Genomic DNA, 12,178 nt, shown 5'->3' on the forward strand with positions numbered 1-12,178 from the left:
TCTAACTAGGATTTAGTATAGGCAGAAGAAGAAATGATAGTGAGTTGTAGTTGGATAGTGACATGTAGTTGAAGTACCCAAACTGGGAGTCCTTTGCCTTAGTTTGTATTCTAAGTCAAGAAAAATCCAGGTGCTCAGGAAGTTTGAAACAATTGTCTATATAGTCAGTGTATTGTGATTTTAAATGAGGTTCGGATTCCTGCAAATGACACTCTCACTGACACTCGTAAAAAATGAAAGTATTTTAATTACACAACACGAGGAGTAGATTGATTACAATAACATCCAATACAGCAACTAATACATTAAAGACAATGGGTTAGTAATACTATAATCAAAGTAGAAGAAAAAGATAAAGATAACATCACCAATTCGGGGGAGCATCAACTCTGAACAGTCCGTGGCTGGGGGGACCCCAAGTTCTTGTCCATCCTTTCTGTTAAGTCCCAGTTTGGGAAAGAAAGGAAGAAAGAAAGAAGGAGAGGGAGAGAGAGAGAGAGAGAGAGAGAAAGAGAGAAAGAAAAGTCTCAGGCAGAATCAATTCTCCATGGGTGAGATTCCCGCCAATGCTTGGAGCCTCAGGGTATTTATCAGTGGACAACAGAGAGGGCTAGATGCTAATTTAGTTGGGAGGGAGTTCCTTTAACAGTAATATGGGAAAAGCCTATAAGTCTAGCAGTTTGAAAACTTCAAGGAAATGCCATAGGGGGCCGGAAGATTTTACTTTGAATAAGGTCAATACTGTGAGAATAGCCAGTTCTCCCCAGTACTACCTGTGTATTCCAAGGAGTGGCTGGCTCCTGGAGTCTTTGGAATGTGGCCAAATCACCTATGGAATGTCCGGAGTGGGGGGGGAGAAGGTAAATTTGTGAGGAAGGCACATCCTCATACAGGCTCGAGAGAACTTACTTATAAGAAAACTTCATTTTCTTATTCAGTCAGATTAACAATTTGTCAAAAAAAATGAGGATGATTAAACTAGAAGAAAGAAGGATAATAGAAAAATATAGAGTATAGATAAAAAAACTCATCTAAAAGAATTAGCAAAATTTAAAGTAATGTTTGTGACTATTTAAGAGAGAATAGTAACCAATAAATATTGAATTTCATAAGGTTTACATCATGTAAGATTGACCTTATATTTTTCAAAATTTCAAAAATTAGATGAAGTGCAAGTAATGCAATGGACATGTACTTAGATTTCAGGTAAATATTCAAGTTTTTTCTGTCTTTTTGGATAAAGTATAGATATGTGGTCTTGCCATTAGATGATAATTGCTAAATTGATCAAACCCCAAAAGAAGTATTTAGCAGGGGCAGCTAGGTGGCATAGTGGATAAAGCACCGGCCCTGGAGTCAGGAGTACCTGGGTTCAAATCTGGTCTCAGACGCTTAATAATTACCTAGCTGTGTGGCCTTGTGCAAGCCACTTAACCCCGTTTGCCTTGCAAAAAAAAAAAAAAACAAACCTAAAAAAAAAGTAGTTAGCAGGTTGTGATCAGTTTTTATGGGAATCTATGATGAGGCACCCTAGTAATCTATCATTGCCTCTCGACTATATAGCCTTGGATCAGTTGGTTTGGATGAAGGTACAGGTGCTATCCGTATCAAATTTGTGGATAACAAAACATGAGATGAAAAGCTTATATGCTGGATGACAGAATCAGGATCTATGAAATCTTGACAGGTGGCTTCAAGTGTTTCCCAGGTTTCAAAGAGTTTGCCTAATTTTAGTGTCTTCCCTCTGAGATTGTTTATATCCTTCATAGGTGTGTTGGAAGAAAATTCCTGATAGGGTTTGAGTTGAAATTTGAACTTCTAGTTCTAAAATTCAGTGTCTGGGCCAACTCCAGTCATCTTGACTGTGCCTTGCCTCTCTGATGACTCTGGAAGAGAGAGTGAGACTGATGACTCCTAATAACCCTTAAATCCAATTCACTTGCCAGGAAAGCTATCGCCCTCCTGAGGTCATTGGTCCTCTTTGAAAATGAAGGCCAAATAATAATAGTGACCACAGTGTGCCCACCTAGTTTTCTTTATCATATATTCATTCTGAATGTTTCTTTAACTTGAACTTTACCCTTAATTGAAGGTAAGTCTTTTGCTTTGGGATTGCCCTATTCCCATTCTTCTATTTTATCATGTTTCCTTTGCTTATCTAAAATGAGCATAGCCTCTTCCCCCTAGACTTGTTGCCTTGAAAATTAGTGGGACTGAAAATATCTTCAGACAGGCAATAAACAGAGTTCCAGCTATCTCCCCTATGACTTTGCCTTTGGAAGGAACTTCCATTTGACATTTTGACAAACCAACTTCCTGAGGGAAAGAGAAGCCACTCAGAGAGTGGAAAAACCATCAACTTAACACCTGTCTGCCTCAGTTTCCTCAAATAATAAAATAAGAATAATAAGAGCATCTTCCTCAGGATTGTTGTAAGAATAAAATGAAATAACAGGTGTAATCTATGACAATCTGGTCTTCACATTTGATTGGTTATTTGTAGAGGAGTTTTCAAACAACCTCTGAGTATTTTCAGGGACTATGGGAAAGAGCAAGGTCCATTCATTACATGAAATATGTCTTAGTTGCCCACTCTACTGAAGGCATTGCTTTCCCTAAGGACAAAGCTCTTAGGGTCTGCAGAGTCCAACATAGGCCCCTGTCTTGAGAATGCACTTGGGCAACAGTTAAATGAATGAAGATGTGGAGATTCTGTCCAACTGAGGGGCAAGAAGTCAAGTCACCATTTGTGGCTTAACCCTGAACTTTAGAAGGAGAAGCTCAACTTGTTTGGCTTCTGGTTCAACTTGTACCCGATCAAAAACTTCTTGGCAACACACGGAATAATGATCTAGACCATCTCAGAGGGAAGACAGGCATATATTAAGCACCTACTGTATTTCAGGCAATGCCATAAGCAACAGGAACAGAAAGGGAAGAAATCTCTTGTCTTCAAGGGTTCACAAGAAACTGGGGGGGGGGGGGAGACGTGCAAACAGTTAAGTAGAAACGAGATGAAAAGAGGGTGACATTGAGGCCATCTGCCCTTCACCTTTGAGGCTGTGGGATTCCATGCTGTCTTCCCAGATCAAATCTGCTAAGCAGGGGGAGGAGCCAGAGGTCCTCAGAAAGAGGGAAAGTTGGGACCTTGGCCTTTTCAATCAGCAAGGGGTGGAGAGCCTCACGTGGGCTGGGAGTCATAAAAGGGAGCCTGTTATATAAGAGGGCAGAGAATGATGCAGCAGAACTGGGACTGAGGAACCCAGAGAACTGGCAGCCTGGAGTTTGGAAAGGCAGCAGGTGAGGAGGGGGCAGAAGAAGGACACACACACACACACACACACACACACACACACACACACACACACACAGAGACAGAGAGACAGAGACAGAGACAGAGAGACTGAGACAGAAAGATAGAAACAGACAGAGGAGAAAGGGGAAGTGGGAGAGAGAGATGGGGAAGAGAGGGAGGGAGAGAGATAGAGAGAGATAGAGATATGGAGAGACAGAGAAACAGAGAGAAAACAGACAGAAACAGAGAGACTGAGACAGACAGATTGAAACAGAGGGACAGGGGAGGAAGGGGGAAGGAGAGGGGAAGGAGTAGATGGGAGAGTGGGGAGGAAAGGGAGGGAGAGATAGAGGATCAGAGAGATAGAAATAAACAGAGGAAGGAAAAGGAAAAAGAGGGTGGGAGACAGGGAGAAGGGAGGGAGGGAGAGAGAGAGAGAGAGAGAGAGAGAGAGAGAGAGAGAGAGAGAGAGAGAGAGCCAGCCCATAGCCAGGACATGGCTTCCCTGCTCTACTAACTCCTGGCTTGTAAGCATCTGCATGGAGAAGAAAAGCACATCATTCCCATTCTGTGGTAGTCTAAGAGGCTTCTGGACTTCTTTAGCCCTGTTTTCTTCTGCTCCCATTTACCTTGGTGAAATCATTTCCTCTAGATCAGCAGAAGGCAAGACAAAGAGTGAAGGACTGGGTTCAAAGACCCTGGAAAAGCCAATTAACCTCTTTGAACCTCAGTTTCCTCATTTGTTAAGTGGAGTTGGACTAGGTTGTCTCTATAGAGCTTCTTTGCTTCATTTTGCTGTCCTAAAAATGAGTGAATTGAGCAAAACAGTCTCAAAGTCCTTTTGAGCATTCAAGCTTCTTCTTTGCTATGCTTTTCCCTCCTTCAGTCTCCAGGTAGCTGTTCTCCAGAGTGGCTGGGGCAGATTGGGGGGGGTAGCCTTCCTTGACTTAGGAATGAAGGGAGCCCCAGGGAGATCAGTGTTACTCTGAGGTGGGAAGGGGGAATTCTAAAGGCTCATTCTGATCTTTTTCTCCAGGAGACAGAGACAGAAACACCCATGGCTCCCTCCTACATCAGGAGATACCAGGACCAAGATTGGAAGGCCGTAAGGGATATTTTTTCTAAGGGATTGCTAGGAAATGTGCCTTCTGACTTCTGGCCTTTGCTGAAGAAGCCAAGATCTTCCCTGATTCTCTTGGGGGTGCCTATTGTGCTGGTCCTAGGCTCTGGCTCTCTCCTCTTATCTCTCCTGTCTTTTTTTGTCATCTTCACTGGCCAATTGCTGACTTTTAGGAAATTTGTATTACAGTATATAGAACATGCCTTGCAAACTGACCTGTTGGATATCCAGAAATCCTACCTGAGTGCAAGAGGCTCCAATTTGTGGGTGGCAGAGTCTGAGCACCAGGTAGTGGGCATCGTGGCTGCCCGTCCAGCAGAGAGGCCAAAGAGAGGAGGAAAATATCTGGAACTGCTCCGTTTATCTGTTAAGAGGGAGCATCGAGGCCAAGGGCTGGCCAGGACCTTGGTCCAGACTGTGCTCCAATTTGCCAGTGACCATGGGTATGATGGAGTGATCCTAGAGACAAGCAACTCCAATCATCCAGCTCAAAGACTTTATGAAAGTCTTGGCTTCCACAAATCTCATGAATCATGGTATTACTTGAACTGGTGGACAGCCGCATTAGCAATTTGGCATTACCAATGTGATTTTTCCTCTCAGTCATGACTGTCACTTGCCAACCCCTCTATTCCTTTTAAATCCTTTATGGGTCTGGTTTCAAGGTCCACATCAATGTGCTGTGCATATTAAAGGGTGTTTACTTTCCTGCCACCTTTGATTAGCTATTTCCTTGTTGCAAAATAAACCTTACCAAAAAATCATTTTGGATTGATGGAAAAGTTACAGAAAAGGGGAGCTCTGTGTTTAAAAAACCTCTGTGAGATATCCTGTGCCTTAAATATTCCAAGGAAAATAATAAGGATTTCCCAGACCTAGATGGTGATTACATTTATGCCCCTTTATACTTTCTTCTGTCTGATGTGGAAAGTGAGACTTTAGATCATGACTATGATCTTTGTTTCCCCCCTGAGTGAACTTAAAGGAAACTTCTTTAGAAATTGATGTTTCTCCTTCATCCTCAAAGAAGACCATGACATCAGGGAGGTGATGCCATGACAAGCACATCAATTGATTTTGATTGAGGGGGAGCTGTGCTTAGTCTCCAGCCTCACTTTCTCCTCCAGAGTCATCTGGATCCAGTGGCCAGATAGGAATCAAGATGACTGGAGATGATCCTGGATGTGAGGCAATCAAGATTAAGTGACTTGCCCAAGGTCACACAGTTAGAAGGAATGGACTTTGTCTATTGAAGGATCCTGCCTCAGAAATGAAGAAGGTTGCTGGTTATAGCATTCTTAACATCACAGATGTGGCTGAAGCTTCATCATTACCTGTTTCCCATTCAACACAATATGTTCAACTTGAGATAGCAAGTATGCATTGGGGTGACTCATGACTTTGGGATCAGAGCTTCCTTATTGCTTCAGGATGGCCCATTAAATTCAGAAACAGATTTTTCATCTAGTAAACTATTTACTGCTTCCTCAGACTGTAATGGTAATTGAAATTCCAGGGCACAGTCCAGAAAATAGCATTCATGTTGGTGGAATTTACTTGGCTGACCTAGCCACTTAAACTACAAGCCAAGAATGACTTCAAAAGTCGAGTGTGGGTTAGCCCAAATGGACTTATAGCTAAGATCTTATCCCTTCTTATGATGGAACACCTTCATTCATTCAGTTATTGGACACCTGACAAACTGGTAGAGCTGGTTTGAAAATATTGGTGGGGAAGTTTTCTCTTTTTTTTAATCTTATGAATATTTTATTTGTTTTTCAGTTGCATTCAATAGCAATTTCTACCAATCATTTTTTTGGGGAGAGATTTTGTGTTTTACAGTTTTCTCCTCCCCTCCCCCATTGGAAGGCAATATGATATAGTCTTTTCATTTGCTTCCATGATAAGCATCGATCAAAATTGAACTTGTGGAAGAAGAATCAGAAACAAAAGGAAGAAAGAAATAGGGGCAGCTAGGTGGCGTAGTGGATAAAGCACCGACCCTGGAGTCAGGAGTACCTGGGTTCAAATCTGGTCTCAGACACTTAATAATTACCTAGCTGTGTGGCCTTGGGCAAGCCACTTAACCCCGTTTGCCTTACAAAAAAAAGAGAAAGAGATAGCAAAATGACAGAATATATAAGGCAACTTTTAAAAATTGAAGATAATAAACTTTGATCTTTGTTTTACACTCCACAATTCTTTCTCTGGGTACAGATGGTATTCTTCATCACAGATCCCCTAAAATTTTCATAATTTAAAAATATTTATTGATCACTGTTCTTTCTAAGTAGTCACAAGCATTTAATTAAATTTTGCCATCTCTTTAAGCTGACTTAGTTTCCCATTCTTCTTTCTTCTGTTTAATTATCCTGGGCTTTCTTTCTGAACAATTGTCAGTCTGACTATATTGACAATTGTTTGGGGTTCCATATTATCTGGGTTTTTCTTCACATGGAAAATAAACTAAGGCAAGGGCTCACAGTTTGGGGACTTCAGCTACATCTCACTGCCCTGATATCATTTCTTGTGCTGCCTATACTAATCCTAGTTAGAGTTAGAAATGATGGCCATCACCTCCTTCTGACTTTTTCAGTGAAACCGAAGACTTTTATGTATTCCTTGTGAAAAGGTCCGAGCTATGGGAAAATTTGATTTTCAAAAACAAATTCAAGAGAAGCACAAAAAATTTAAACAAGAAAAAAGCAAATTTAAGGGTTTCAATAACATTAAACTGTTTATACCCCTACATGGGAAGATGATACACTTAAGGACTTTACCACTATTAGGGCAGTTAGAAAGTGAATACACAAACAATTTAAGTATAAGTTGAATTTGATGGGCTGATTTAAAAAATTACTTGGTGAAAGGAGGTTTGCACTGGAAGAAGGGAAAAGAGAGAATCGAAAGATAAAATGTGGTGAATTAGAGGTCCAAACAGAGGTACAATTAGAGGTACAAGTAGAGGTATAAAAGACCTATTACCAGGGAAGGGAAAGTGTGAGGTGGGCATGGCTTGAACAAAATTAGTTCAAAGAAGGAATAACATAAACAAGATCTGTGTATAGAAATATGTTTTACCCAAAAGTGAAGTAGGAGGGGAGGATAATAGGAGAAAGGGAAGGGAACAGAATAAAAGGGAGGGGAGATGGTAGAAAACAGAGATCAGGAAAAAAATGCTAGTAAGAAAAGACAGGGCAAAAAGGGAGAGAGAGAGAAGGATAGGGCAAAAAATAAGATGGAGGGAAATACAGTAGGTAATCATAACTATAAGTTTGAATGGGATGGACTCAGCCATAAGAAAAGAAGTGGTCAGCAAAGTGGATTAAAAACCAAAATCCTACTATCTGATGTTTACAAGAAACACACTTGAATCAGAGAGATACACCCAGAGTAAAGGTAAGGGAAAGGAGCAGAATCTATTACCCTTTAGCTGAAATTTAAAAAAAAAAAAGAGGAGAGGAAGGAATCATGATTTCAGACAAAACAAAAACAAAAATTAATTTAATTAAAAATAGACGAAGAAACTACATCTTATTAAAATGTACCATGAACAATGAAATAATATCAGTATGTAACTTATATGGACCAATGATATAACATCCAATTTGTAAAGGAAAATAAAACTTTGTGCACCCTTTGATCCACTGTTAAGGTCAGTAACTTAGAGACCATAAAAAAGGAGGAAAGGACCTATTTATACAAAAATACTTAATGCAGATATTTTTGTTATGGCTAAAAATTGGAAATTAAGAGAATGTCCATCAACTGGGGCTTTAAGCTGAGCTGTGAAAGAAGCCAAGGAAGCCAAGAGGCAGAGACAGAGAGGAAGAGAATGACAATCATGGTGGAAAATCAAGTAAAATGTCCACAGTAGGGAGGTGAAGAGTCTGTATGAAGAATAGTAAAGAGGCCAATGTCACTGTTATCATGAAAGAGAAGAAGGTCTAAGAAGACTGGGTTATGAGAACCCTCCAACCTCTCCCTGTTCCAGTGACCTTTCTAAAGTTGAATCAGCTCCACTGACTCCTTATTAGCACTGGAATTCAATATAAAAGTCTCTACTTGACTTTTAAGGTATTTCATAGCTTGATCCCTTCCTCCTTTCCCAATCTCCTCACTCCTCTGATTACTTAGTGACAAAGAGCCACTAGTCTTCTCGGCTATCCTTCCCATAAGACACACCATCCACTGATCTCAGCATTTCCTTAGCTGCCCCCCAAGCTTAGAATGCTCTCCCTCCTCATCTCTGCCAAGTCTCAGGTAAAGTTACTGCAAGAAGGCTTTCCCAATTCCCTTCAATATTAATGCCTTTCCTCTAAGGTTGCCTCCAGTTTTACACACACATACATACACACACACACACACACAGAGGTATCATATATATGATCTGTGTTCATATGGGTTTTATCTAAACATAGCTGTATTTGAGCTGTCTCCCTATTTGTAAGTGAGCTCTTTGAGGGTAGATTTTTGCCTTTCTTTGTGCTTAGCACATAAAAAATGCTAGCTGACTTCCTGATTTGACCTCTGAGGAAGAGCCAGTTAGGGAGGAAGGGGAGTGGAGGCATTTGGCAAGCCTTAGAGGATTTCCTAGACACATCTTCTGATTAGCTGACAGTGATGTCTACACTGGGAGTCAAGGATAGGGAGACACCAGTCCCCCATGCTTAAGAGAAACTTCTTGAGGATTCCATGAATAGGAGTTAAAAACTTCCAGAATCCTGGAACTGTGGATACTTCTTTATCCTCAGTGTTCTGAAAGTGTGAGTCCACTTTCTCCTCTTTCCCCTGCATTCTGTGTGTTCTTGTGAAAGAGTAGGTCATATATTGAATTTTCCAGCTAACTCTCCACTCTCCATCAGTAGCTTGGTTTGGTTTGGAGCCCATGAAACTGATGCTCCTATGGACCACTGGTGGTACAATCTCCCACCACCACTGAGAGCAGGAATATTTTTATATTCCTAATGCTTAGTGGGGTGCTTAATAGAGACTTATTGAATTGAATTGGACTGAATTTTGGGAGATGGTTTTTATATCAAACATTCTGACTTGACAGTCACTCAACAAGCATTTATTTTACACTCCCCAAATCTAAGGCATGGGAGATGATAGTGTTGTCATTCATCTCAAAGACCAAAATGATATCATGTTCAAGTTAAGGGTGGATAGAATGGATGATGGATAGAACACTGACCCTGGAATCAGGAGGACCTGAGTTCAAATCCAGCCTCACACACTTTGACACTTTTTAGCTGTGTGACCATGGGCAAATCCCTTAATTCTGGATTACCTCGCATCCAGGACCATATCCAGTCATTCTGATACCATATTTGGTCACTGGCCCCATGTGACTCTAGAGGAGAAAGTGAGACTGGTGACTTAGCACAGCACCCCACCTCACTCCAATCTAATTCTTGTGATGGTCGTGGCATCACCTCCCTGATGTCATGATTTTCTAGAATGAAGGACAAAGAGGAACAAGGGACAGTGTGTCCATCCCACTGTGGTTGACAGAAACAATGAGTTCAGAAGGTTCTATGACAGCTCAGGCACAAAGGTTCCATATGAACATTTGCTAAAAATGGTCTGGGTCATGTCTTTTGACTTGTACATAAATTGGATTTAAGTGAGGCATAGTTTTTGTGAAGTGTTAGTCCTCACTCTTTCTGAGTCATAAGAGTCTGGTTGCAAAAGTTAATGACTTGGGATACAGTGGATGATCTTGGTTTCTATGTCCAACCTAGTTTTAAGAACTTTCTAGCACCTATCTCAGCCACCTTCATGGCTACTAGAATGAATTGTTCTCATTTGTCCAATTTCCTGAGGAATATCTTCATATATTCTCTGTAGATACTCATTTTATTTCCCAAGAGTTGTTTTCCAGATCAGTTGTTTCTCTCTCTCTCTCTCTCTCTCTCTCTCTCTCTTTCTCTCTTTCAGGTTTTTGCAAGGCAAATAGGGTTAAGTGGCTTGCCCAAGGTCACATAGCTAGGTAATTATTAAGTGTCTGAGGCAGGATTTGAACTCAAGTACTCCTGACTCCAGGGCCGGTGCTCTATCCACTGTACCACCTAGCCTCCCCTCAGTTGTTTTTTCAATGAGATATTTCTCATTTTCTTCTAGTTTTTCATTCTTTTGGTGTTGAATTATTGTGTCTTGATTTCTTGCAGTCATCAGCCTCCTTTAGCTCCATTCTACATCTAAAGGATTTGTTTTCCTCAGAGAGCTTTTTTGTCTCCTTTTTCATCTGGCCAATTTTGGTTTTTAAAGCATTCCTCTTTTTTTTTTAATCCATTTGACCTAAACTGGTTTTTAATATGTTATTTTCTTCAGCATTTTTCTTGGATCTCCTTGACTAAGTTGCTGACTTCATTTTCATGTTTTTCCTAAATGTCTCATTTCTTTTCACAATTTTTCTTCTACCTCCCATACTTGATTTTCAAAATCTTTTTTTTTGAGTTGTATCATAACCTGAGCCCAACTTCTATATTTCTTGGAATCTTTATATGTAGAAGCTTGGACTTGCTCATCTTCAAATTGTGTATTTTGGTCCTCCATGGGATCAGAGTAGTTTCTATGGTCAGGTTCCTTTTTTTTTTTTTTTTTTTTTTTACTCATTTCTCCAGCCTGTGCCTGATTTTCGAGTGCTTTCTGAGCTTTTGGGACACCTCTGCAAGGACCTCAGTATGGAAGACTCTGATTGCTCTCCTGGTCTGGGGCACCAGACTGTGACCAGGGTCTGAATGTGGTTCAGAGTCCTGTCCTAGGGACAGAGGATAGACCTCGACAGTCTCCCTCCACTCCCTTACCTTCTGTTGGCTGAACACTCTGGGAGCAGCTGCCTGGAGGCTCCTGCTGGGCGACTCCACTGACCTGGTTCCATTTTCTGGGATCTAGACTGTACTGATGGTCACAGTCATGTTGAGGAGGGCCATGTTGGCCTGCGCTTCATGTTTGCTCTGGCAGAAGCTGCTGATCTTCCAAATTGTGCTTAGTGTTCCCTGGGGTGACAGGTTAGGAAACTGTTTCTCCTGCCAGGCACCCTGGTGTTCTTCCCTGTTTTCAGGGAAGTTTTTTTTTTAGTTTTTTTTTTTTTTTTTGCAAGACAATGGGGTTAAGTGGCTTGCCCAAGCACACAGCTAGGTAATTAATAAGTGTTTGAGATCGGATTTTAACCCAGGTCCTCCTGACTCCAGGGCTGGTGCTTTATCCACTGAGCCACCTAGCCACCCATTGTCATTCATTCTTGAAAAGGATCTTGACATCAGGGACATGATGCCATGACAAGCATATGAATTGGATTCGAGTGAAGGAGTCCTGTTCTAAGTCACCAGTCTCACTTTCTCCTCCAGAGTCATCTGGATTCAATGGCCAGAGATGAATCAGGAAGACTGGAGATGGTCCTGGATGTGAGGTAGTCAGGCTTAAGTGACTTGCCCAAGGTCAGACAGCAAGTCAAGTGCCTGAGGCTGGGGTCTGAACTTCTGACTCCAAGGCCAGTGCTATATCTACTGTGTCACCTAGCTGCCCTATAATTATGATTACTTCACTTTTGACCATCCATGTAGGAATCCTGTGGGAACTGCTGCATTGATTTTACCTTTGTGGGGCTTATGGTTCAGTACACTATTTAGCACAGGCTAGCTCGGTTCAGGGCAGAACCTGTCATCTTTAACACAAATTACTACTTTGTTTTACTATTTTCCATTCCTAATTTTTTCTTTATCTTATCGTCAATGTATCAAAAGAGGACAAACTTA

General features: G+C 41.1%; 1 protein-coding gene across 1 annotated transcript; it reads left to right on the top strand.

Moving 5' to 3' along the window:
* Window positions 1–3,205: 3,205 nt before the first annotated feature.
* Window positions 3,206–6,750, top strand: LOC141494337 (N-acetyltransferase 8F1-like). Its single transcript, XM_074195422.1, has 2 exons — window positions 3,206–3,300; window positions 4,332–6,750. Exon 2 carries the CDS (start codon window positions 4,353–4,355, stop codon window positions 5,022–5,024), a length of 672 nt encoding a protein of 223 aa, XP_074051523.1. The 5' UTR covers window positions 3,206–3,300; window positions 4,332–4,352; the 3' UTR covers window positions 5,025–6,750.
* The last annotated feature ends 5,428 nt before the right edge of the window (window positions 6,751–12,178 follow it).

This window comes from Macrotis lagotis, chromosome 1 (assembly GCF_037893015.1).
Source record: "Macrotis lagotis isolate mMagLag1 chromosome 1, bilby.v1.9.chrom.fasta, whole genome shotgun sequence".
Taxonomy (NCBI): domain Eukaryota; kingdom Metazoa; phylum Chordata; class Mammalia; order Peramelemorphia; family Peramelidae; genus Macrotis; species Macrotis lagotis.

Excerpts from the sequence above, each read along its gene's own strand:
- LOC141494337 (XM_074195422.1), top strand. The coding sequence starts at position 4,353 with ATGGCTCCCTCCTACATCAGGAGATACCAGGACCAAGATTGGAAGGCC.